The 27,523-nt window shown below is 42.1% G+C and overlaps 1 protein-coding gene across 6 annotated transcripts; it reads left to right on the forward strand.

Moving 5' to 3' along the window:
• The first annotated feature begins 1,560 nt into the window (after positions 1 to 1,560).
• ST3GAL5 (ST3 beta-galactoside alpha-2,3-sialyltransferase 5) lies at positions 1,561 to 27,523 on the forward strand. Of its 6 annotated transcripts, none has more exons than XM_075420328.1 (7): positions 1,561 to 1,651; positions 14,654 to 14,765; positions 16,565 to 16,679; positions 18,859 to 19,202; positions 20,618 to 20,804; positions 23,397 to 23,555; positions 24,849 to 27,523. In XM_075420328.1, exons 1-7 carry the CDS (start codon positions 1,615 to 1,617, stop codon positions 25,110 to 25,112), a joined length of 1,218 nt encoding a protein of 405 aa, XP_075276443.1. In that variant the 5' UTR covers positions 1,561 to 1,614; the 3' UTR covers positions 25,113 to 27,523. The 6 variants fall into 6 exon arrangements, with proteins under 6 accessions (XP_075276443.1, XP_075276444.1, XP_075276445.1 ...); XM_075420329.1 differs by having other exon boundaries at positions 16,565 to 16,673; XM_075420330.1 differs by lacking the exon at positions 16,565 to 16,679 and having other exon boundaries at positions 14,654 to 14,775.

Raw genomic sequence — 27,523 nt, forward strand, 5'->3', positions numbered from 1 at the left:
TTAAGAGGTCCCAAATAAACTTCTGTCTCTAGAACTCTGTCTCGCTGAACTCCTAAATAAATCTTCTGTCCTCAGTTACACCAACAGCCGAAAAAATGGAGGAGGACATATTTTGTTTCTGACTTGTATATATTTTCTCTTGAATTGCACAAAGAGGTGATCAAGGATCTGCGCTGACTGTAAATTGAACCACCAAGCAGCCAGCAGAACACAAAAGCAATAAATCATCCATTGCAGAGACTTTGATCGGCAAGAACCGTGAAGAAAAGACCAATATAGGGCTAAAAAGCACACCTGCATATATATTATTAAAAATTCAAAAGCATGTAAACCACCCTGCTTGAGGACATGAGCTCATCCATCCCTTGCAGTAAGGGAACACACGCACCCAGCAGAAAATCAGGTGTGCAGCAATGGGCAGCAGCTCTCCTCGCAGGGAAGCGATGCGGACCTCTCCCCCATCACCACTTTTTAATTCTGAATGGCACCGCAGGGCCAGATTTATCCCACCTTCTCTAAGAGCAAGCACGTCCCCTCGGCTCTCCGACATGGCTGCCGCGGTGGGTTAGGCACCGTAATACCAGCGCTCACAAATCAGCAGCCACCGACACCTGGAACCGCTGTTTCTGTTTTGCAACAATCATCTAGGCTAGGGGAGCAAGTTTTAGATGTGTAGCAATAAGCCAGATATTTAAAAACAGAACAAAAAAAAATTCAAAAATTTCCTCGCTAGCACAATCTGTAACGACTTAATCTGTTTTCTTGCTTGGTCAGCTCTCTCCCGCAGCCGGCACCCGGGCTGTCCAGCTCCGCTCCACTGGCTTTCCAGCTCTTTTATTTTTTTTTGATGGTTCAACTTGTGCTGTCTACGCCTGTGGTCAGGCGGGTCTACAAGGTCGCTTTCTCCTCTCTTCCAAGCCAAGCAGCCATTTACACGAGTCCGCCACTAAAACTGACATTGTTTTTAGTCTTATTGCGGCAATCTTGGGCCAGTCCTGTCAGAAATAGAGGTTTCCCCAAGACAGCTGTGGAGAGGCCTGAAAACCCTCATGCACCCAGGCTCCTGGGAGCGTAAAGCACCATAAAAGCAGCTAGAACGCCGCGATTTTGGGGCCAATCTCGTTTTTGCAGAGGGAGAGGGCGAAGGCACTGCACCGGCTGCGAGAGATGAGGCGGCGAAGCGGCGGTGGCCGGTCTGAGGGGACCCGGGGGAGGGGGGAGGGGGGCGCGGCTCTTTGTGCGTGTGCGTGGGGAAAAAAAACCCCAAACCCCACGATTTCTTGAGGAAAAAAAGGTCTGGAAAACGCTCATTTCGGGATATACCACCAGAAGAAGCTGGGGAGCGGAGGGGTCGGCGCACGTCCGCCGCTGCCCGGCCCCCCTCCCTCCCTCAGGGCGCTGCGCCCACCCGCCGCCGGCTCGGCGCTGCCTCCCCTCGGCCCCGGGGCAGCGCAGCCCCCCGCTCCCCGCCCCGCTGCGGAGCCGCGCTCGGCCCCCATTGGCTGCGCTCCGCCACGTGCCGCGGCGCCCCCGCCCTCCCGCCCTCCCTCCCTCCCTCCCTCCAGCCGGCTGCCGCGGAGCCGTTACCTGCGCGGGGCCGCGCCGCCCGCACCGATGCGGAGGCGACGCGCCCGCAGCGAGCCCGGCGCAGGTAGGCGGTGGCAGCGATCCGCTGCCCGCGGCTACGGAGCGGCGGTTTGGGGTCGTTTTAAGGGGAGGGGGGAAGGATGGGGGGGGGGGTTTAGCGGCCGGGGGAGGCCGGTGCGGCGGCGCGGGGCCTGCGGGTGCGGGGAGCCGGGGTGTTGAGGAGGGGGCGCGGTGCTGCTGAGGGGGCTTTGCCCTCAGAGGCGCCCCGGGGGCCGCTGCCGCAAAGGGGCTGAGGTGCCGCTGAGGCGCGAAGGCACCCGACGTTTGGGGGTGTTCTTTGAGGGGGGGCGATGGGTGGTGGGGATATTTACGAGGCCTCTGGGGTCACCGGGGCCAGGCCGCGCCGTCCACCCTTGCCACGATGTCGGGCTGAGGTGTTCGGGGTGCGCCCCGCCAGTGCCCGTGCTTCGAGGTCTCTCCCGGGGGAAGGCGAAGGGACGCCGGGCCCTGGAGGTCTCTGGGCGGTGGCGAGGTGGTGGCGAGTCCTTGAGCAGATGGGCGATGGAAGTCAGGTCTGTCCGGGAGGGAGAGGAATGTGGCTAGGGCTGCCTCGGGTTGTTCTTCTGAAATAAGATGTATAGGCTTCTGCTTGTCTGCCGGTTGTGATAGCCTTTTCGGGGGTGATTTTGTCTTGTCCTGCTTGGGAGAGATACAGATGCGAAACAGAAATGACTTCTGCCCTTGCTGCCAAAACTGTTTTATCTTCTTCAGCACTACTCAGGAAGAAGAATTTTTTCTGCTGAGCTGGTTTTTTGGTGGTTGACTGTTTCCCCCCCCCCCCTCAATAGATGAGACCAAAATATAAGGTTGATGGAGGAGAGATTTTTATTTTGCAGCGCTCTTCAGTTATGGAAATGTTCATAAAAATACTGGAAGTAAACAGCTTTCCTGTGGTGGATGGCTGGTTTTGTCCCATTCTGAGAAAAAAGGGCAAATAAAGATACATAGTTCTTACCTTTCTAAAGACGACTTGTTGAGATAAATGTTCTTTATGTGTCTAAACTGGATACATGTTTTTAAACGCAGCTTAGGATGGAACTGTATGGATGCGGTTTTCCTACAGACTGTGGTATTGCCACAGCGAGGTTACTATCTCCCTTCTAGATCACACAGCAGGAAACCTTGAGCTGTCTCCCAAGCCCTCTGCTAGCTGGACGAGAGGCAGCAAACAGGGAATTTCACTGAAAGGTCAAAATGCAGCTGGAGAGAGAGTGTACGCAAGCACTTTGGTGTGTTGGCGGTTTCCTCGGGACTGATGACAAGCGGGCTCGTCCTGCCTCTGGTTTTCCGGAACTTCTTGGGATTTAACATTCTCCCTTCCATAGAGTTTGATTAAATTGGCCACAGGTTTGGCAGGCAGTTAAGGGCAGGATGTAGGAAGACAAAATGCAATAGCAGAAGCTTCCTTTCACTGAGGAAAAAGGGCTAAGAATGTTTAATTTTGTTTGCTTTGCATACATCTGTTTAGGTGATGGATGCAGAGCATGCCAAGACTGCTGCAGAGTTGGAGTGTTTGAAGGGCAGGTTATTTTGTTTAGATAAGAGATCCTGGAAAACTTAAGTAGGTCTTGAGTTTTGATAAAGGTGAAGTTACCAAACAAGACCCATGCAATGCTTCAGACTTGTTATGGAGTAATTTTCAAATTACAAGTGAATCTGAATGAAACTTCCTCAAACACAACAGACTACAGCATCTGCAGTGGGCGCATCCAACGCTTCAAAACCCCGCAGCAGTAATTTGGACGTAGGATTTCTGGGTGGTGGAGGAGTCTCCCCTCTTGCAGGCAACTCTCTCATCAGGTCGTTCGTAAATTACTAAGGCCTTTCTTAAACCTTGTGTTGTCTGTTATTTTCCATTTCTCCTATGGGAAGGCTATTCCTTTGCTGCTCAGGAATCTTTTGCTCATAGTCACAGAATCACAGAATGGTAGGTGTTGGAAGGGACCTCTGTGGGTCATCTAGTCCAACCCTCCTGCTGAAGCAGGGTCACCTACAGCAGGCTCCACAGGACCTCGTCCAGGCAGGTCTTGTGGATTCTCCTTCTCTGGAGATATTCAACCTCTCTGGGCAGCCTGTTCCAGTGCTTTGTCACCCTCAGAGGGAAGAAGTTCTTCCTCATGTCCAGCTGGAGCTTCCTATGCTTCAGTTTGTGCCCATTGCCCCTTGTCCTGTCGCTGGGCACCACTGAAAAGAGTCTGGCCCCATCCTCCTGACACCCACCCTTGAGATATTTATAAGCATTTCTAAGGTCCCCTCTCAGCCTTCTCTTCTTCAGGCTGAACAAGCCCAGCTCCCTCAGCCTCTCCTCATAGGAGAGATGCTCCAGTCCCCTCATCATCCTCATAGCCCTCTCCTCTGCCGTAGCTCCTCATCTTTCTTGAACTGGGGAGCCCAGAACTGTATGCAGGACTCCAGATGGGGCCTCACCAGGGCAGAGTAGAGGGAGATATTATTCGTAGTGGTATATATAGTAGTAATAAATATTATTAATATTACTAGTCCATATTTATTTATGACCCCCTTTTCCTGTGTGCTAACATTGTCCTTTTGTTTGAATTATTTGCTTTCAGCTTTGGTGTTTAGATGTTTGGTGTACCTAAGGACAAACTCTCAAGCTGTTTTGTGAAGCTAAACAAGCTGAGCTCTCTGTTCTCTTTGGGAGCAGCTCTTCCTCCATCCCACCAGCTCTCTCTGCAACCTCTTAGATCCTGAAGTCTTGAATTTAGAAGCTAAGCGTTAAAACTGGCTCCAGCAACTTTCTTTTCTATATTATTGCAGTTTCCTTTTAAGCCTTTGCTTCATGGGAGGCTTTTGGCATATCCTCTTTTGCTTCTGTAGGCTCAAGTGTGATTATTACCATGATCTCTTAGAGTGTTAGATGATACTGTGGTAAAAATGCTGCTGTATGATTAACATTGTTCCATAATTACCACTTGTTCAGTGCTATTCTGCTGCATAATGCAGAGGTAATATGAAACATCTTGGCTGTGTAAGTCTGCTGGCGTATTTCCTTAGCCCAGTAAAGATTAATGCTGTGCCCTATCTTTTCCAGCCATTTCTTTTAGGGAAGGTTTACTCCTCAAACTTCCCACGTAAGGGGAAAGACCTAACTTGTTTTGGCTTCCCTGTGGGGGCTCAGCAATATCTTCCAGTTGTGTTTGATGAAGTCACCCAGCTGGTGGTGGGTGATGTGCTGATAAACTGTGCTCTCTTCCTCCCCTGCTGTCTCACGTGGCTCTTCCTCTAAGTACTGGAGCGAAGCAGCACTTCCACATAGGCAGGGTCTGTGGGCCTGGGGAGGAGGATGCGCTGCAGAAAGAAGGGAGTGTGCGAGATGTGCATAGGAGGGGTTTCTGAGTAGCAGCCGCCTGCTGTTATGCTGCAATTCACTCTTCGTGCATGTTTGCAGGCTTCAGCAGATGCTGAGAGGAGTGGCTGATTGCAAGTTCTGAACACTCCAGGCAGGCAGGCCACTGTTTCTTACAGAAGTGACATAAAAGGCAAAACTGGGATTTGCTCTGAAAAAATAAAAAAAAAAGGGGGGGGGTTTAGGGGGCTCAAAAGCTTCCACTGCAAGAAATAAATTTATCTTTTTAAACCACATTTTTCACAACAGCAATGCTTTCTCTCCTGTTTCTTCCTTCTTGCCTGGAATATTGGCTCATTTGGGAGTCAGAAAAATTTCGAATTCAGAAACTGTTTCCGTCTGTCACAAAGCGTCAGCTGCCCTTTTAAGTGCTGAGCACATCTTGCTGTATTTCTGTGTTTATGCTTGTGGATTTTTGCTGTTCCTCACTTTGAGCACCTGAAAGAGGTTTTGCAGAAAGGGTTGGAAAAGCTTGGAAAGCTTGAGTAGAGAAAGATGCCGAGGCAGAAGTGAAATCGTGGAGGGTGATCCCTGTTTTGAACACTGAACTGTTGTGCAGAACCCCACTAAGAGTTCTTTGCCATAACGTTATTGTAGCAGGCACAATTAATATCCTAAAAGCTTCCTGTGAATGCTGCCGAAAGGAAGTGATGGTGTTACAGTCTGAATCTCTCTAAGCTGATAATTGGACTGGATTTAATTCTTTTGTGCTCAATCTGGATGACCCGAGGTTAAGAGGAAGTCGTAGCCTAGCTATGTGTATCCTTCCTAAAGGAAAAGACTGAGCAAATAAACATAATAATGTAAAATTATTAATGATTTCATGAGTTAGTTGGTGGTTGATGTTGCAAAGAGGATGTAGGAATGAGTCATTAAACAATTAGAAGGAAATACAAGTAGAGCATCATATGGCGAGGAGAGAAAAATGATGATGCATCTAAGATACTCTGGTTTTTGCTGGTATTCATGGCTTCAGGCAAAATAATTTTCACCTGCAGTCCTGTCGGTGCCTTTGAGAGTGTCTGTCAGCTGCTCTGGAATTTTCATTTACTTCTCCTTTCACTTTTTGCCAATTGCCTCCACACTTGTAGGATTTAGTATTGCATTCTCATCTTCTCGGAAGACAGATCTTGACCAAAGGAATTGCAGATTGTACAGGCATGGGTTTTTACATTTTATTGTCTGATTAAAAAGCCTTACCAGTCAAAGTTCATTTTGTAAGACGCATTGTACACGAATGTAATCCATGTCCTGTTGTCGGTGCTTATAACTGTATTGTAGGCTAAACTTCTTTCTGTCACCAAGGATGTATTATTTCTGTTGACTTTGTTAAATTAGCCAAAACAATGGGCTCTACTCTTCATCAGAAGAGGCATGTCTGTCAAATGCTTTTTTCACTCACTAGTAATAGTTGCTAAGGAGATAATATTCAAAGAAAGTTTATCAAATAACTAAATATGTTAAAGTACTTACTGTACTGTGAGGCTTGTATAGTTGCAATAGAAGAAACAATTGGCAGAAGCTTCTTATTTTTAACTTTAGATCCAGTTTTTCCTCCAGCGAGAAGCTGTTGGTCTCTGTTCTGCAACAGCTTCTAGGCTGCTGTCTTTTCATGTCTTGTGACCATTTCTGCTAGGAAGTGATATGATGATGATCGGAAGATTATTTGAAGATAAATATCCAGCAGTTAATACATTGCTGCAGATTATAACGCGAGAGTCTCTCGTGCTTCTGTTGGTCCCTGATAAGTCTGCCTCAAATCTTTAATATCTCTGGAATTTTTCCTCGTGCTTGTGGTTTTTGAGGGTTTTTTGTCATGTACCATTGAACAAGAATCTTAAAGAAGGTATTTCAATGTTTATTGTGTTAAAGAAAGAGGTTTCCCAGTCATCCTTTGGGATAACTTGTCTGTTCTTCTTCTTTCCCAACTTTTTCCTGAGTGTATTGTCACTATGGGCAAATGAGCCTGTTCAGATAAAAGACTTCTTACCTTCCTTGCATAGGTTTTAAATCCAATTTTCAACATCTGGGCAGTTTTTCAATTAGCTTTCCTGGTCTGTTAAACATGTGTTTAAAATTTGGCTTAAAAATTTGGATTCCTGTCTGCAGAAGTCACTGGAAAGTGAGGCAGTCCTTCACTGTGTCGCAGTTTCTGGAGTGCCTCTTGCTAGAGGATGATCGTATGTTGTTCCAGGCTGATTTTTTTTTTTTAATAACAAATTCTTTAAGTCACGAGAGAATATGTTTCCAAATCGGTTTTGTGTTTAAGAAATACTCCCTGTATTAGATGGATAAAAATGCTCTAATCCATTGCAGTTTTAAGGTAGACGTTTGACTGCAACACTTGCAACTGCGGAGTCCTGCGTTTGTGATGGGTTGCACAACTAACTGTTCTTAGCTTCAGCTTTTTTATTCTGTGTATTATCATTTTTTTCCCTGATTATTACTGGGACGGGGCTTGAGCCAGTATTGATTAAAAAAAAATTGTTTATCATGATTCTTTTTTTTTTTTTTAAACGGACAGATTATTTGCAAAATTTATTTCATTATGGTTCCTTGTTTCCAATAAAGAGGTGATGAAGTTTGAAAGCATAGGAAGGATCTGAAGCCAGCATGGGTTTATTAGGAGACTTGGGACGGAGAGTCCTGGAGGAGGGACACACCCCGGGGGACTTGTGGGCCACCTCTGCCAGAGCAGGTAAGCTGGCAAGAAGCATAGAGGAGCAGAAGAAACCCAGTGAGAATCACAGAGGAGCTGCAGACAGAAACCATTGTACACGTGACCCAAGCTCCTGCACTGCCTGTCACCTCCCCAAAGCAGCTGGGGTGGGCTCTGTGTAACCTGTGGCAAAAATAAGGGAAACTGAGACAAGGAAGGGAGGAGGAGAAGTGTTTGGCTTAAGTTCAGCCTGTGGAAGGGGAAGGAAGGGTGTTTACGCATGGGTTAAATTGTTTGTTTTCTTTTACTCAGTATTAGAATTGGTGATTAGAAGTTGTTTTAGTTGGCAATAAATTATATTACTTAAAAATTTCCGGAGTCAAGACTATTTTGCCCATTAAAGACAGTTGAACAGGTTTTGAGGATGTGGGACGGAACTGGGAGAGTGTTATACTGATTTCTAAATCAGGGGTTTTTTATTACTTTCTTAAAAAGAACAGATGCTCAGTTAAATTTTTCATATTCTTAGGTTTCTTTAACTGAGAGGCTCTGCTTCGCAGATGGCTCTTAAACATTTTTTACATCTGTTTAAAAAAAACACAAAACCACACCACAAAGTCCCCACAAAATTTACCACCTAATTAACCATTCTTTGCTTTTTTTCTTTTACATCTTAGCCCTTCCCTTTTCATCTCTATGGGTTTCGGTACTGCAGAAGCAAGCAAAATTAATCTTACCTATACATTTTACCAAACTATTTTTCATGTTGTTATATAAATTAATAGCATTCTATTCAAATATTATATCAATCTTGAAAGCCTTAGTGAAAATTAATATCTATTTAGTTGATAATGAGCAGCGATTAAAATGTGTGGTCTTCTCATGGGCACAACTCTCGCAAGTGATCACAGACACTAGTGTTGTAGTTGTCACTTAATTTTTTGTCATCTGTTTTTACCAAATGTGTCCCAAGAAACATTCAGTAATCAGTTTAAATTTTATTTAATGTACTCTTCTAACTCCTTGCATAAAGTTTTGCAGTATATCTGTGGGTTTTTTGTTTTTTAAAAAGCCTCACAACAGGAAGTTTATGCGCAATTCATCGTTAATAATGTCCAGAGTATCTCAGTGAAGAGTATCTTGCTCAAGTCTATTCCATGTGAAGACACCTTCTCTGCCTTTTAACTTCACCTTTCTTTTTTGAAACATAAATGTTGCTCACAATCATATAGCTTTCATTTTATAGTTTACTGTTTTTGAAATAATATTTAATAAGTAATTTATGTGTATCTGATTTGGAGGAGGGGTGATGAAACAAGCAGGTGTTTTGGGGTGTGTTTGCTTTAGTTTTACCTTCTGTTTCACTACTTGCTTAAGCCCTGTTGCTCTCAATTAGTAATTCCTTTATATAGATGTGACTTTCAGGTTTCAGTTGCTGTGGGCTTTACACTGCAAGCTTCTTGTTCTTGTTACATGAACTTCAAAGGCTGCATTGTGCAGCAAGACCTTGAGATGGACTGTCTTGTGCGTAACTCATAAAGCTGGCGGTTTCTACTGATTCTGGTGGTGCTGTGAGAGGGAAGGTTAATTTGTATTTTCAACTCCTCGGAGCTTCAGGTGTAGTCCATGATGATGTTGTGCTAAATGCTATATAACTGTAGAACAGAAGATGCTTCTTGTCCTGCTGGGCTTTCAGCAGTGGCTTGCTTAGGGTAGCTTCTCTACGGCCTTGAGTAAGTGGCGAATAACAGCCTGTGTGCATGTAGTCATGTAGATCTAGGGGATAAGCTTCTGCATGAAGGCTAGTGGCTGACAATAACTGTCCGTACCGATGCTTCTTTTGTGGCTCTGGTCCCTGCCTGCACAGACAGTTGTTCTGGAACAGTACCTGCCCACGTAAACTGCTGAGCTCAGCCATGGAGGCTGTTAACTGGACCCTCCATGTGTGGGGAGGTGGGAACGTGCTTGAGTTGGTAGGGCGAAGGAGGTAAGTGGAAACATCCCCAGTGTGGGGTTATGGTTCTGAGGGCTTAATGAGAAGGTGGTGAGGGATGTACGTATATGCCTCTTTCTGCACTTGTGTGCAGGCTGGTCTGGTCCTGTCTCTGTGCCTGGTAACACTGTTGGCACTCTCAGACAGTGGGGGCTGAGTATCTTTGGGTAAATCCAGGTGCTGTACATCACCAAATGTGATTTTGCAGGGTGTGGGAGTGGTCATGTACAACTTGACACATCCTGCTTTTTAGTTTTTAGCATTCCCACATAAAAAGACATCCTGAAGACTTAAATTAATTGCTTCTGAAATATTCCAAGTGTGGAAATTTTGTCTACTTAAGAATAACAATGAGACCAAAGTAAATTATGGTGAAAAGAATAGCACTACGAAAAGCTTTGGAGTGTATTCCTGCTGATGGACAATTTAGCTTTCATAGCAGCTTTACACAGATCACTTAAGTTCAGTAGATGAAAAGCAAATTTAAGCCCCTGGAGTCCTCACTAATTACACCACAATGAGTAGCTATGGAAATGTCAATTCAAAATGTGATTGTAATACAGCATTACTACTGAGACATCTTTTGTATGCAAATTGAGATATCTGCATTTATGGCTCCCAGAACAACTATAGCACTGCCCCTTTCTGGGAGGGCGTAGTAGTGTTTGGCAGTGGTGGTTGCATGCAAACAACAAAATCTGGATGCTATAGGCACAACTTGTCTTTGGTGCTTCGTTTCTTAATTGCCATGGTTCTATCTGTAAACTCATAGATTGGTGTGTTTTTTTTTGTTTTTGTTTTTTTTTAAGCTCAGGAAGACTGTGGGGAAAGGTATGCTCTCGGGTGCTTGTTACTGCTGACCTTGCTCTTCTCAGCACCCTTAAGCCATTCCAGCCAGTGGAAGGTGCTTATTGACTTAGGGTTTGATCCTGCACTCTTATCTGAGTAATTTAAAAAAAAAAAAAATGCTGTGCTGGACAGATGTATTTTGGCTTGATCTGTCTGTCTGTCTATCTATATGTATTGACTTCATGAAGAAAGGAATCATCTGAAGTAAACAGAACTGACAAATTCAGTCTGAAGTAAACTGTTGCAAATGAAATGAAAACTGACTTTATTTCAGTAATATTAAACAAAACCGTTGAACATACTAAGTAGTAAGAGCTGGACTCAGAAAGGATATGCTGAAGTGATTGATTAAATTCTCTGTGTTTGCTTCTTCCTTTTTGCACATCCAGGATGAGCGAAGCAACCTTTTGACCAGAATTTATTTTGCTCAGAGGCAGGGAAGACTTTCTGATAGCACTCATGTATTGCAGTCTTGCATTCCTTGTTAATGCCCTTCTGTCTTTATCACTCTCCACCCAGTTCCTTCTCCACCTTTCAGATCTCTAGCAGCCTTCCCTTTTCTTTGTTTTGAAAAGCTTAATGAAAAGTGCATCTGTTGTAGGATCTCTGCATACAATTCTGTAGTAGGAAATTCTCACCCTTGGAAATGATGAAAAGCATGCTGTTTGCAGAGCACTCTGATGATTTATACAGCAGAGGAGATTGGCTGTGTCATTGCACGCTGCAGGATGACTCCAGGCATATGTTAGTGCCCTTAGGTAATAAAAAGTTTTACATACATTGAGCAGTCTTTCACAGGCGTTTCTGTCAAATTAGAACAGATCCTGAGTCCTAGAATAGGAAAGACTAATTTACGAATAAATCAAAACCTGCTTTGAACAAAGCAAAGGCACTGAGGCTTTAATGTTACCCTTGTAATTCAAGCTGTAAAACTTTATGCATTTGATTGAAACTGCTGGAAAATACATGCTTAATCTGGAGTACGTTGCCGCATAAATGTTACCAGTACCACCATCGGACCTCAGGATGTCACTTGGTACGTTGTTGCAGTGATCTCCTGGTAGCAGGATCCTCGGATACCTAGTCTGACTGATTCTTTTGTGCAGAGTCCGTTCTGATCTAGGTTCCTATCGACTGTAATCGAGTTACCTCTTTGTTGTTTACCTGAGAGAGAATTGTCACGTGCGTTGTTCCATAGTGAAAATGGCTGGTTTGTTTCCTGCTTCTGATTCAGCATTTTTTCTTCTTAAAAAAGAAAAGTTCCATTTTATACTTCTCTCCAGCCCTGTATGTAGAGTTTGGTGGAACTGACAGATGTAATTATTATTTTGTTGTACATTGTAGCTTAGGCATATGCAGCATTCAGCAATCGCATCTGTGCAGTAAGCCATCCATGTCAATGAGCGATCCCCTTCCCTTTTGCCAAACAGTGCTGAGTGCCCCTTGTTTGTGCTGGTCTGAGGCAGTCTTCTCCGACGTGATCTGGCTGTTGGTACTCTCTGTAGTACGTGGAGCAATCCTGGAGTTTCCACATGGTCTGCAGGCCTTGTTCGTGCCCTCCTCTGCAGCTCTGCAGTGTCCTCTAATCGCCGCTTGTTTTGTGTGCCATGTGTGACCGTGCTGGCAGGCACCATGAACGGAGGTTGCTCCCTGTTGCATGCTGGCAACGTGATCTCCATGGATACCTGTCTCCAAGATGTGTTGGTGTGAAGGTCTTGGGTCCCAGGTAATGATGAGGGGTGCTTAGTTGCCTTACCTGTGTAGCGTGGCAGGAAGGATGTGTGTCGTACCTGATTGCACAAGTTCTACTGGATTGGCACTGCACATCTCAATGTAGAGCAGTTCAGCTTGGTGATCCGTAACTGGCACTAGGGTATGGTCTTTGTAACAAATTTTGCGGATTCACAAATAGGTCTTTACCTATGTGGGCTTGACTGCTTTGCTGCAAATCATAGCTGAGAGCAAAATTGACTTGTAATGCTGGTGACTGGCGTGGTGGTGTCAACACTCAGTTTTACTCAAAGGTATAGGTGCAGCCTGTAAAGACAAGGTGATGCTCTGAGAAAATGGTGAGCTTGTAAGGCTAAATAGGTTCCCTGTGACCTGCTGCCTTGTGGCCTGGCAGGTTGTGTGGGAGGCTGGAACTGGATTTGATTTCCAGCTTAACTCCTAGTGTTCTGGGGGACCTTAGGGAATCACTTACTCCTTGGATTTCAGTTTCCCCTGTTCCATGACAAGCATAATGATACTGAGCTTGATTTGTACAGTGCTTTCAGGACTGCTAAAAGGCGTTCTTTAAGAGTGAGGTGTTGCTGCTTTGTGACGAAGGCCTACAAACAGATGACAGCTCCTAAGTCTGTGCAGTTAATAAATACAGCTATGGGTGGGTAATTTGAGGTTCTTAGTAGCATTGTGATAACGAAGTTGCTTATGTTTGAGGTAAGCAGTCAAGTTTTCTGCTGGCAAAAACCATTAGGCTTTTTTTGCCTTGCCTTGTTTGGTGGGTTATGACAACTTGCAGGTGACTCTAGAAAGCATCATGTAACTGTTGTCTGCTCTTCAAAGGACTTAAGGTGCTGGCGTTGATCTTTATCTCTCCTCGTCCCACCATGTCTCACAGTGGTTTGCAGCTTTTGGCTTTCTACCATGTATATCGGATTTGTTCCTGAGAAATGGTGTGTGACTGTGCAAAGAGATACCTAATTCAGGAGAGAAGTCTGTATCCCTCAAAGTTCAATGGGCTGGATTGGAGAAGTCTGTATCCCTCAAAGTTCAATGGGCTGGATTGGAGATCTGGGGGGGCTGTTTCTGTCTCATCAGCTATTTCGTCCTGGTGTTTAACATCTGTTGTTTGTTCAAGCAAAGAGTGTTTTGAAGTGGCAACACAGGCTGGTTCAAATGGGTCATGTTGCCATATAAAATAAAAGGAGGTGGAGCAGGGAAAAAAGAATATGGAAAATTGTCCCTAGATGAAAGCTTTCCCTTATCCCTGTTTTTCTTAAAAGTCCTCGTGACAGAGGTCTTGACAAGAGAACAGAAGAATGTGAACATCTTTGCAGTGGAGAGCGGAGAGGGTTAAGCACTGAGATCAAAGGGAAGGAGTAGGGCTGAAATCCTCCACTGTGGAGGATCAAGCTGCACCCTTTCATGGTTGGCTGATCAAAGGGAGTGCTATTTCGGGAGGTTGGTAGCGCAGTAAAAACCCTTGCCCGTGTCTCTTCTCCTTTCAGGGCAGAACCAGCAGGCTTGGGAGGGTAGGCTTTGCATGGCGTTTCCTTGTTGCTCACGTCTGTGGCTAACGACAGCAGCCTGTGAGGAGTTGATGTGCTAGCCTGCATTTTTCTTTCCAAAATCAGAACTGAAGGAAGCTCATGGGAGCTTACAAACAGTAAGCAGCGAGATTGCTTCTCGTTAGCTAATGATCAATGACTTGGCCATCTATGAGGGAGCGCTGTGTGCTCCTGCTGGGTCCACGGTGTTTGTTGGAGGGGAGCTGCTGCTGTGCACAGAAACTGCTCTTGTGCTGGCAGCCTCCTGGTCCTGCTGAGTGCTGGGCAAAATTTCCTGCACGCTATCTTTGGTGTTTCCTGTTGAAGTCACTGACCACATTGTCGGGGCTTCTGCAGGAAGGAGCGGTAGATTCAGACCGGTGGTGAGACAAGTTTGCGTAACTTCAGGGGAATTAGGCAGTTGAGTCAAGATGTGGGCTCCGGTTTTGAGGATGGGATCAGGGTAGCGTAGTACTTGGACACTTTGATTCAGGGATCCTAAATACTGTGTAGATTTCCTTCCCCCTCTGGGGTCTAATAATTGCTCAAACAAACCTGTGTTTGGCCGAGATCAATAGTGTTTGGCAGTAACTGATGTAATTGCAATTATTAGACTTCAGGCTTATGAAGAATGCAAAGACCTATACCTGGCAACATGTACATATTTTTAGAATCATGTTCTGGCAGTGCATCTGCAATGAGTGTATTCTTGATCACAAGGAGGTCGGGAGCAATTCGGTATTCCTGACACAATAACCAAAAATCAGTCTTCCCTGGGAAACAGAGTAAGTTAACAGTCGTTGGATGTCCTCTGAACTGTTTTCCATCCAGAAACAGTTATGATAATTTTTTTTCTTTCATTTTTGCAGCAATGCTGAGTGTCACTAACTCTGTGAAGCCGAAAAGTGATTGCTCGCCTCCTGTGCAATGGTGTAAGGTGGCTGCACATGAAGATGAGAAGACCAAGCTGGTTTTTAAAAGGTACTCGCAAGTAAGTGTCGCTGTCATGGCGATATAGAGGTCAGTTGCGCTCTCTCCAGCCTGGGCAGTTACTGAAAGTATGCAAAAATCAAGGAGGAGATTGCCAGAGGAACTGGGTGGAGGTCTAGGCACACAGCTTTCCCTGGAGCACCTGAAACACTGAAGGAGCATAGGGTCTCTCATGGTAATACCTGTTTTCCCAAGCCAATGGAAGATCCCAGTACTTCACTAACAAGTATTTCCAATCTTTTTTGCGTCCAGATAAATAACAATGAGGCTTTAGTATAGTCTGATAATTGAAGAAATGGAAAGGCAGTGGATTTTTAGTGGATGTTTTGGGGAGGTGTACCCTCACAGTTAATTTGTTTATGAAGACTTCTGGAACTCTACATCACAAAATCTTCATTGCTCCATTGTTTGTAGTTTAACATCAAATTGAAGTTAATGAATGTGTTCTAGTGTATGCCCAGAACCATATTTTAAACCCAAAAAAGTGCACTACTGTGATGCCTCTCTGGCACATGAATGTTTAGGTCTTAGAGCTTAAAAAACACAAAGCCAAACTGTTATATCCACTGGTGTTTTGAGCACCTGAATGGGGCAGCCCCAGCTGAATCTAGAGATACTTGATAAACCTCTGTGGAGGAAAACCAGCCTCATTCATCTGTCTGTGAATCCCCTGGTTTCTGCCAGTCAGCTGATTTCCAAGGGGGTGCAGCCTAACATGCTAATGAAGGTTTTAGACCCCAGTGCAAAATTTAATTTAGTTAAATCAGATGTGAGAACAGTGCTTCTTTTCCAGTGGCCACCTTGTTTGCAGCACATACTGCAAATTGAGTGCCAGGATTGCATCTATTAGCCTATATGGTACACGCATTTTTTTTAAAAAAAATCTTGGAAACCTGTATTAACTGCATCTGCAAGAGTTTCAAGAAGCTCTGAACACTTAGTAGGTTGTATATTTTTTTAAGACACTTAAACAAGTGTCTAGTTCTTATGAAACCATAGGAAATGAAAATCAATAATAAAGCTCAAACTACATACTTGAGCAACAACCACAACTCGTAACAAAATAATGATGTAATTTTTACAGATCAGTTTAGACATGAAATGAGCCAAGTGAGTATCTGGAGATCAACAGTGAGATTCCTTAGAAATCAGTAGATCCAAAATATGGATAGTCTGTATTACTCAGTTCTGAAAGTTTGGGGTTGTTTTTCCCCTTCTGCATGTTTTGTGGATGTAAATAATTAAATTGGACTTCTCAAGATAATCCTGATCATCTAAATTCTGCATTCCAGCCTTCCAGTGAGTTGAAAGTTTTGCTTGTGAGTGATGGCCGTTGTCCCAAAATCTTCCACTTTGAAGTTCCATCCCTTTTTCTAACTTGCATGAAAATACATATTTCAAAATAAAGTTGCTCTTTAAAGTAGGAAAACAAAAGTCACTTTTGGTTTTTTTGTGAGGAGAGCTGTTTGGCCCATCAGAGGTGTGTTTAAAGTGTATGATGCAGGCATAGAACTGGATAAACTGGTGTCAGTATGCAACACTTTCTTTATCAAAGCATATATGTATGTTCGTGCTCTCCTGCAGATAGCTCTAAAGAGTTGTGAAAGATTTGCAGTGAACAAAGCAATAGTTTTGCTTGGTTTGAATCAAATGCAAGGATTCACCTGAAGTTCTTCAGCTGCCTTAAGTTTGTTTAAAAATACCCATTTAGCAATTGATGGATTGCTGGAAAAAAGATGATTTTTTTTTTTTCCCCCCTCCTACCCCCACATCATCCTGTTTATTTTTAGACTTCTTGCACTGTTTGTGGTTGGAGGGTGCTTCGTTTATATCCTCAAATTACATTTTGGCCCTGAAGAATGTGACAGAACAAAAATGCCATATGTGGACCTCGATCGTGTAAGGGTTGGTATTTTTTTTTTACTTAAAAAAAAGGTTATTAGTTTACAATATAAGAGTTATAAGTGTCTGTAACAAAGACTTAGAATGCTAAAATTATCCTGTGAGGGGAAAAATGTATTTTGCCTTACTTCATGCCATAGAACTTCTGGTTTCTGTTCTTGTGGAGTGACAAGAAGCGCATAGAGAAACTGATTTTTAGGGGTAAAATGAGATAACTGACTGCGAAGAATAACATTTGAAATGGACACATCATCATACTGTTGTGTCAGTGCAGATGACACTGATGATCAGAAAATTGATGCAAATGAAATGTAAAATTAAAAAAAAAAAAAAAAAAGCCCCAAACCCAACACATTAAACCAAAGGTTTCTTTTTACCTAAGCCAGTTCCCCAGTCTGCTTTGCCTTGTAGTTGCTCGGATGTTTTTAGAATTGCAGGGCAAGTGTGCAGGGGGGTGCAGCTCTCTTGGTTCATGTGTTTATTTAATGTAGGAGCTATTTACTTCAGCTACAGTTTTGTGTGTGGCTTTTAAGCTCATGTAACAGACACCAGTCAAGCTTTTTTTAAGTTCTTGCTGACATTTCTCTGTCTTTGCTACTTAACCTGTTTGCTGTTTATAATAGTACTTACCTTGGCTTAGAGTTGTTACGTTTCTGACACTGAATGTCTCGACACTAAAGCAAAACTTATAGCAGAAGCCCTGATTTAAGATAGTTTCATCTTAGCATCACTGCATGTGCATCCTTCCCAAACTCCCACCTTCTGAGTCTCTTTGCCTCCCCTTTTTTTCTCATCTGACTTATTTCTTTTCTCAGTAATATGTTCTGGCTTGTAAACAACCACCACCTTAAGCCAAGCAAACCTAAAGACTGCATGGACTGCGTTTATTGCTGTCTCATGATTCATTTTGTTTGTGTCAGATGCAGGATGAGAAAATAGCATTGCTCTTTGTCTAGTTAGGTAGTAGCTGATTGCAAACTGCTTGGGGCAGTTGTCAAGTGATTAGCATTAATTTTTACTAATAGGATGCACAACTGTCAGCCTTAATAATGAGGTTCTTCCAAAGATGCACTGACTTGTGCTGGTGAAGTACAGTATGAAGTTGTTCAGTTGTGCTTTGCCCAGGAAGAAGTGTGGTATTTATGCCCATACTTGCAGAGATCTTTGTAATGGTGGCAGACGGAGTTCTGTAGAACAATCTTTTTTAAAAAAAAAAAGTATAAAATAAAAGCAGCACAACTTGTGCACCCAGATACACACTTCCCTTTTCTTAATAGTACAGAAGGGGAACTGAGTTAGCACTAGATTTGAATCTTGATTCCGACCCCTGTGTTTGCTCATGTTTTGTTTTTTATTACTGCGGAGGAAGGATCAGCAGAGTTGTATCAGGGAAGACAACATGCAAAAAGATTTTCTTTTATCTGATAAAAATAAGACCTTTGATATTTCTTGCTTAGATCAGATACTGGCTTGCCACTACAGATTTCTAAGAAAAGTACATGAATAGTTTTTTGGTTTTTTCTTAATGCAACAGATCAATGTGTGATTTTATCTGACAGCTTAGTCTTTTTATGCAATATGGAACTGCAGTCTTTTTTGGTGACTGGTCTTTGAAAGAAGACCTGAAACACCTCCACTTGCATTCCTTTCAGAGTTGTGTTGTAGTCATTAGCAATACTTCTTGAACAAATGGTTATTCATTTTGATTAGTAAGCAAGTTCAGCCTGCTATTGCACGGAACTTTTACCCAGCAGATGTGTGTCTGATAAAATCCTACCACAAGCAGAGCTCCGGTCATACAGTTGAGCAGTGAAATGAATTAGATGGGCAGAAGTACGTCTAGATGTTTAACCTGTTTTTGTGAGCAACAGTACAAATGTTCTCAGAGAGCTCATTTTCACTTATCTCTCTTCGTAGCCTGATTTAGTCTTTAGAAAAGCTCCTGTCCAGATTTAAGTGACTGAATGGAGAGACATTCCTTTGCAGGTTTTCATCCTGCGCTGGTTAGTATCTGCATTTGAGTGAATGCTTTAAAATGCCTTATATTTCCATGTTTAAGCTTTCTTTATAAACCCATGTGTTTGCTGAACTGCTGGTGGTCAGCTGGTGGGTTGTATTAAGAGGGCTTTGTACGTTCCTGAAGCTGGCTTTCCTGGCTGAAATCGTGTATGTTTTGTTTTAGAGAGCACAACAGTATGCCAGCGCTGCACTGCAGGAACAGTGCCGACCTTCTTATGTGAAGAAAGAAATGGGGAAGTTATTTGCAGAGAAATACAGCATGGACATACCTCCCTTTGTAAGGAAAAATATAAATGAAGATGAAGCTTTATTTAAATATGAACCTCCTTTTGGATTTCACAAGTTCTTTGATAAGCTTAAAAATCTCCTTGAACTTTTACCTGAGCATGATTTACCAGAAGATTTGAAGTCAAAACACTGTAAGCGTTGTGTTGTTGTTGGTAGTGGTGGAATTCTTCATGGGTCAGAGCTGGGTCACTTGATGAATCAGTTTGATATTGTTATAAGGTATGTGTTTTCCATTTAAGGATTCCAAATACTTCAACTTTATTTTATTAGCCAACTTTTTTTTTTAAGGGGAAAATATCTCCAATGTTTATACAAATCATAAGACTATTTCTGAAAGTGCTTTTGAGAAATTTACTTGTGACTTGATGGAATTTGAAGTCTTCGCAAAAGAAGTTGTCATGTTCACAAGATGGGAATTCAGTGTAATTATTTGTGGACTTCAGACTCAAAAAAAACACGGGCAGAAAGGAGATAGAAACCAGTGAAACCATAGACAAGTAGACAATCCTGTTTTTATCCTTTCATATGTTTAAGCTTTCAGAGGTAGGCTTTAGGACTCCCCTCTGCCTTTTTCCCCTTAGTTGGGATGCTTATCTGAGGATTTTTTCTTATAACAGCTATTTCAAACACAATAAAAATTAATTGGTGTTTCAGTATACAGTTTGCTTACATACTGTGTAGCATGCTTATCGTTCCTTATCTTGAAAAGGTCAGTGCATGCTTTCTGTGATTACCCATGTTTTCTAACATCTGAATGAAATGAATACATGCTCTGTATTTGTGCCTTCTGAACAGTACTATTTGAACTCTCCTTCTTTTTATTTTGAAACATATGAAGTTACAAATTTAATACAAGCATTTTCCCAAGCTGCTTTGTGAACTAAGACTTGCTCCTCTTAAAAAGGGAAGACTTGATACAGTGAGTCAGTGTATCTCATACGAAGGTCAACAAACCTGTTCGCACGTGGCGGGGCAGAGAGCTGACTTTATCTGTTCTCTGAAATTAGGGCTGGCAGCATGACGGTGACTTTTCTGTTGATATAGAAAAGTCTGTGGGACTTATGCAGTTCTGCAGGACTGATGGAGCTGGATGATACTGTTCTTGTCAGCAGTGTGCTAGCATCTGAATTTTTTTGTGAGCTGGAATGATGTAAACCCACAGGATGCATGACGCTGAAAGGATAATTTGAATGCCTTTCTGTGTGTAATAATCGTGTGTGTGTGTATATATATATGTGTGTATATATATATAAAAAAAAGATAGTGCAGGCAACTTCCTGTGTGTTTTCTTTCCCTTCCTCTTATAAGCCTCTCTGAGTTGGCACAAGGCAATGAATATGAAATTCTGCAATGCTGTTTTAAGTTACTTTTCTATTCAAACTTTTCTTTTTGAAGTTTTGCACTTGTGCCAGTTAATCCAGAAATAGAATTGGCTTCCTCTCAATGATAAGGGATGGATGAGTATGTGAGGTGAGGAACACGGAGATACTGAGAAAGCGCTGTACTCTGCTCTGTTAAAAGTCTGTGGGCCAAATACAAGTTCTTTACTTAGTAGTGTCTGATGCTTAAATGAGATTGTAACCCATGCTTCTTAAATACAATTTCTCTGTTATGTTTGTTTTTGTTGTTGTTAGGTTAAATGATGCACCAGTTCAAGGATACACAGATCACGTTGGTAACAAAACTACTATACGGATGACTTACCCGGAAGGAGCCCCCCTTTCTGAACACGAGTACCCTCCTGCTAGCTTGTTTGTAGCTGTTTTGTTTAAAAGTGTCGATTTCAATTGGCTTCAAGCAGTGGTAAAAAACGAAACCTTGGTATGTAATATAGCATTGTTATGTATTTGCGACTTTTGATTTTTTCCTTTTCTAATGCTTAAGAATCTGGCTGATCTGTAACTTCATGTCTTATTACACTGAGGTTCTTCTATTTAACTTTGTGGATTTTATAGCTATGTCTCCTAGTTACAGTTGGTACCAGCATTCATGTTGAAGCCCCATGCTGACAGTAACACTTTTTTTCTGCAGATATTGGTGGTTTGTACCAAGCTGCATGACATATCGAGTGTTTACTAAAGTGGAATTCATTTCACATTAGGGTTAAATGACTTATTCAAGTCTGCAGAGCCTGAAATAGAAATGAGATTTCCAGATGCCAGTCTGTGTTTTTTGACTGCTAAAATCTGTGCTGCTACAGTAGGCACACCTGTAGTTAATGTGTAACTGAAGCATTGCAGTTGTTAGTTCACATTTGTATGTGGTTTCAAAATTAAGAGGCCATTTCTTTCTCTCTGAGTGTTTAAAGAACTGCAGAGGTTCCTAAGGAACTGATAGAAGGGTTCCATATTTCCAAGCTCTCTTTAAATTGGTGAGGTTTACCTCTTTCAATTTGCAGGCAGATGATTTCTGCAAGTTGAAAACCAGTAGCTAGGTTTCTCTGACCACAGGTTGAAAACAAGTGCTCTAGATTAGTGAGATAGGTTTAGAAGAAAGCCTGACAAGTTTTTTAACAATTTGATGCATACTGCTTTAGGTACTGGAAGTTCCCTTCTTAATTCTGTGATTTTTACAACATGAGAACATGGAAGGTCTGTTTAATATTGACCATGACTGTCTACTATGGCTTTAATCCAGAGAGTGCGTGCAGGGATATTGCCTTGTTTTGAATAATCTGAGTATGTTTTGTCGAGGGGAGACTTTCCTGAATGCATGACTTCTGCTCCCTGCCTTTTTTCTACCAGGGACAAGACAATGTTGGTCTATGACCGTCCCTGCAGCAGTGTGGTAATTTTGATGACCAGCAGCTTTCCAACTTGAGTTGAATCCCCAACTTACTTGTTTTACAAGCTATTTCATGTATTAAGGTTTGGTTTCAAGTGACTAGTACAAGGATGGTTTTGTATATTAAATTTTTTGTGAGGGGATTGCACTTGGGTGTCTGTGATGTCCTTCATTAGTGAGTTACAAGGTTGAAGTGTGTGCTGTATGAAAAGAGTACATTTTCTTGTCTTGCATGGCTTAGGAGCAGATATGCTTTTTCCCACCTTCTTCCGTGCTCTGGTGTTTTTGCTGGTGCAGAGAGCCAGTTTTGGGAACTGACCTGGGAATGGGCATACTGGAGAGAGCCCAAATTCTTAAGGGACTGGAGCATCTCTCCTGTGAAGAAAGGCTGAGAGAGATGGGACTGTTCAGCCTAGAGAAGAGAAGGCTCATGGGGGAATCTTACTAATGTACATAAATACCTGAGGGGAGGGTGCAAAGAGGACGGAGCCAGGCTCTTTTCAGTGGTGCCCCGTGACCTGACTAGAGACAGTGGGCAAAACTGAAACACAGGAGGGTCCCTCTGAACACCAGCAAACACTTTTTGACTGTGAGGGTGATGGAGCACTGGCACGGGTTCCCCATGGAGGTTGTGGAGTCTCCATCCTTGGAGATACTCAGAAGCCATCTGGATATGGTCCTGGGCAACTGGCCCCAGGTGTCCCTGGTTCAGCAGGGTTGTTGGACCACTTGACCTCCAGAGGTCCCCTCCAACCCCAGCTGCTCTGTGGTTCTGTGAACTGAGAACATACTTCTCCTTTCAAATACTAGGCTCTCAGCTGGATCAGCTGTGCAGGCACTGGTAATTTAGTGAACTTGTTCAGAGCACAGGTGGGAAGATGGGACCATGGGAACCTAGGTTTGATCAGCTGAAGCTGTGGCAGAGTTGTGTGTTAGGGTAGCAATAAGCCTGTTCAAAAAATACAGGTCTGTGTTGCAGCTGTAGAAGTTTTATCATTTGCGTAATGTTACGCATTAAGTGGACAGATTTGTAAAATGAGCCTGATTTAGTATTGTTTTTTTCCATTAGCATGCATCTAATTGACTGCAAGTGGCACAAGATCAGAATCTAGCTTGCTGAGTCTTGTGTAAATCCTCTTCTGAAGTGTTACATTTATCACTAGGTAGATGCTGTCAAACAACAGCTGTTCACTTCAAAGCCCGAGAAAAATTGTTTTAAATCCAGTGCTTTGTTCGGAATGCCTGGTTAATGTTCGTGGAAAACTGTGGTTGCCTTTCCCATTTCTTTAAATACTGCTGACTGCTCGGTTGTGCTGGGGAAGGTCCAAAGAACTGTGTGGAATCTGGTGGATTTGTTGACTGGTTAAATGCGAAATGCAGTCAAATATTCAGAATAAACAACTTTTCCCCCTGCTATCCTCTCTCTGCAACTCCAAATACGTAGAAGATTTTTCTGCTTTTGGATCAGTCGGTTGACCTGTACGCTGGTATTCCTGAGCCCACTTTAGCTAAAACTGTTTCCTGAATGTCTTGGAATCACTGATGAGTTCTACTTCTTGTGTACTGTCTGCCATACACTTTGCAGTCTCAGAGTTTGCCTTTGCTGAACTATTTTTTTCTTTCTGTTAGCCTCTGTGGGTGCGACTCTTCTTTTGGAAGGAGGTCGCGGAGAAAATTCCTTTTACATCAAAGCAGTTTCGGATTCTGAATCCAGTCATCATCAAAGAGACAGCTTTGGACATTTTACAGTTCCCTGAGCCTCGATCAAAATTCTGGGGTTGGGATCAGGTAAGACATTTCCTTTTAGGAAAAGGAGACTATAAAAAAAAAACCCAAAAACTAAAACAACAACAACAACAAAAAAAACCACAAAGTAAAATAAGAAACTGAAAAAAGTTCTGGGCTCTTCCTTTAATATAGTTTCTTTGTGCAATTTCAGAGCTGGTCTCAAGTAACAGGGAAATTAATGCGCTCTCAAAAGACTCTTGTATCTTCTTGTGTGAAATTAAAGTAGGATTTCAGTTCACCTTTTGAGATGAGATGATATGCCTGTGTACGCTGACATGAAATGGCCTGTTTTACAAAGCATTCAGATGCAGTGAAACATGAATTCATTCCAGCACGGTGTGTTCACTCACAGATCATTGTGACTGGTGTTAAATATTCAAAACATGCATCTGATATGTTAAGTGTGTTAAGAGCAGCCCTGTTAAGTCAGACCAGCAGTCAGCTATAGACAGATATGTCTCTAGCTGCAGGGAGAGCATGGAAACCAGGCCGGTGTAAAGCAACCTTGCAGCTGTTGGAACCGCTATGTATGCCAGTGCACTCAATAGCAACTGATGGGTATATCCTCCCTCTACGTCCTTCGCTCCGGCAATAGTGTGGAGCGAGGAGCTGCCCAGTTTAATTATACACTGCATTTTTGTTATTATAATGATTTGTTTGAGAAATTGGATGTCACTAGTTCTCTTGAACTATGAAAGATAATGAATAACCATCATCTTACTACCTTTTCTGTGAAAGCATTCAATGGTAGCATTATTGCACATATGTTTGAAGGACCTTCTCACATTTATTTATCAGAATAAAATAATATACCAAGCTACATATCTTTTAGTTGCATTGTAGTATACTTGCCTTCTTCATGGATTACTCATTAAAAAGTCATACTATGACAAATACTGTTAGAGAGCCCGTTGCTGAAGACTGAAGTAAGCATACATCAAGAAATGTTAAGTTTAACTGCATGTCAGGGCTTGTTTGAGTGTCTGGAGTTTAACTACTTAGTATAACGGGGTGTCTTGCCTTCACAGAAGAAAATTTAGAGTTGACAGCCAAAGGTCTTGTTGCAGGCAAATACTCAAGCGTTAGCATTTGGCCCTGAAGTTTTTAGTTTTACTTGATCATTTATTTTTAGTTTTAGCTGTAATGGATTTTAGTTTTAATTGATTGTTTAATTGGTTTCAGTTTGAAGTGAGGAGAGGGAATAGACAAAGCTATTAAATTCTGTAAAGTGTTTATAAAACTGGCATAAGAGAATATATTTGGATTCAGCAGGCTTCTTTTTCCTCTCTTTAGAATGTACCTACAATTGGGGTCACAGCAGTTGTTCTGGCCACACATTTATGTGATGAAGTGAGCTTAGCAGGATTTGGATATGACCTCGATCAGCCCAGCACACCTTTGCACTATTACAACAACCTCTGCATGGCTGCCATGAACAGACAAACTATGCATAATGTGACAAGCGAAACAAAATTCTTGCAAAAACTGATCAAAGAAAAAGTTGTCAAAGACCTCACTGGTGGGATACATTGTGAATTCTGCAGCAAAGACAGCTAGTGATTGAAGTGCGGCATGGTTTGGATTTGTTAAATTTCCTGAGGTTCAACTGGAACAACCTTTTCACCGTCTTAAATAGTTCTTTAAAGTGTGCATAGAATAGACGTGGAATCTCTGCTGCCTTTTTTTAATGTAAAGTTCAATTTGTTGGACTTGTAAATTTATTTTGATGTCAGACTTTACTTTGCACATTTTTGTGGATAACTATGTAAATACAACTTGGAGTTGAAAGAAATCCATTTAAAATATTTAATGTTTTAACTTGTCTGAAGAAAAGCAGGTTTTGTTTTCAGATGTATATGGTCGTGCAACGCTAGCCTGAGTTGTCTAACTGCATACAAGAGTTATTTTCCACTGAGCTGCTGTCTTTGTCGATCTAGTTCTTGCTGTATGACTCCTTTTCATGCATGCCATGAAAAGAAAGGCGTATGCTTCTCGGGTCTCATTTCTTGTAACTTGAGCATTGTGTTTCCCCCTCAAATATTTATATTCTTTTGGTTTTGTGCTAATATTTTTTTGGGGGTGGGAGACGAATGAGTGCAGGTGAAGGAAAAGGAACTGTTGTGGCCACAGCCAAATAGTAAGTACTTTGGTGTTCATGGTTGATATTAAAATCACTGATGCATTAATGTGTTGGGTTAGGATCCTGCTTTATCATGAGGCGTGTTTGGGCCCAGGGCACACCATAAGAGGATTTAGTCAGTAGGAGACTTTCACATGAATTGGATATTTTGTCATTTCCATTCTTTAAGACCCAGATAAACATTTCTAACTAGTTGATTTGCAGCAGAGTTCAGTTACCCCAATTAAAGAAGTGGCATTAATACAAAATCTGCCCCCCCCCCCCTTTGTTTTGAGTGACTTGAGAATTGCTGGTTCTATAAAACACTGGTTTATATAAATCTTCTGTTTAGCAATAATAGAATTTATGACTAGGCTAAAATTTTGATTGGTTTGCTTTATGATCCTTTAGTAATTAATTACAGATGTCGTAACCTTAATAGTTTACAATGAAGATAACCCTTATGAACTCTAGCGTTGACTAATTGGAGAGGTAGAGTTGTTGATTTTCCTGGATCAGTTTTTAATTTAGCAATTGGGTGAGCGTGTACAAGTTAAGAAGAAAATCACTTTGGGAAAGTAGTATGTTCTAGTAGCAAGCTAGATAACTGCTGAAAGCAGCATACTTAAAAAAAAATTAAAAAGAAGCTACAGATATATGTTCTTGTGACTGGAAGTCATTGCATTGCAACGAAAATTGGACTGTGCAGATCTGCAAGCAGGTTTGGTGTTCATTTTCATTTTGTTACTAGTAGAGTAGTAGGTACGACTGTGTTTGTACTGAGTGGTGTCGGTACTCAGTCTACAGTATGTGAAAAATGCTTTCTTTGGGAATGAAAGCTTGTTAGCAAACTGATCAAAGGTTGGCCTAGAAACATTGTGCACGGTCGTGGACTCTCTACATGGTGAACATTCCCACTTTGTAGTTGTAGATTTAAATTTTCGAAATACTAATGTGGGAGATTAGGGTGGTAGTTCTCTTTTTCTGTTGTTTTTGTTTGTTTTTATTTTTTCCATGGGGAGAAGTTCTAATGAATGATAATGTTAGTACACAGGAGCAGCAGACTGATTCTGGCCGTTATACTAAAAGGCAATAAAATGACATCAGGTCATAAAGCATAACTCTGAAGAAAGTTGTGGACCTCATCTTTCGTAAGTCCCAAGTACCTACATGTCCTTGAAAGCCCATTGTGGATGGTGAACAAATTTGAAAATCAGATTCTTGTCTCTGGTACTGTTTGTGTTTATAGCAATAATATTAATCTAACTTCTCCTCTGTGAAACACATTAATTTTTGTACTAGCAATAAATTTGTAGTTGTGTTTTTCTTGTAATAATTGTTAATTTAAAAATATTTCATATGTGAAAGTTTTATACAGATAGTCTTTTAGTTAATATATTAAAATGTGCTAATTATTTTCTCCTGGTATTTAAACTGGAAGCAAAGTACTGTAATTTAATTTGGTATTAGTGAAATTTTGGAGAGGTTAGAATGTGTGTGTTGGGAGGATGTCCTGAATACACTGAAAGTACATGTTTCAGAGCACTTGGTCCCTCACCAGTTTGCTTTACTCAGTAACTTAAAAAGAATCAGTGGATTAACGTAAATGCCAGTAGCTTTTTGGAGATGCTGTATTTACTGTCACATTCTCAAATTATGTTGATGTAGGATTAGATTGTTTTCCCGCCAGTTTTGTGGCATGTGATAAAACATTGTTCGCCGTGGTAGTGAATACTGCACTTAATATGCCTGCGCAAACTCAAAATGGCATCCGTGAAACGGCAGCAAAGTTCAGGTTGCAAAAAGCAATAAACTGATGAAACCACTTTCTACTTACGCATTTCTCACA

Source organism: Opisthocomus hoazin, chromosome 5 (genome assembly GCF_030867145.1).
Source record: "Opisthocomus hoazin isolate bOpiHoa1 chromosome 5, bOpiHoa1.hap1, whole genome shotgun sequence".
Lineage (NCBI taxonomy): Eukaryota > Metazoa > Chordata > Aves > Opisthocomiformes > Opisthocomidae > Opisthocomus > Opisthocomus hoazin.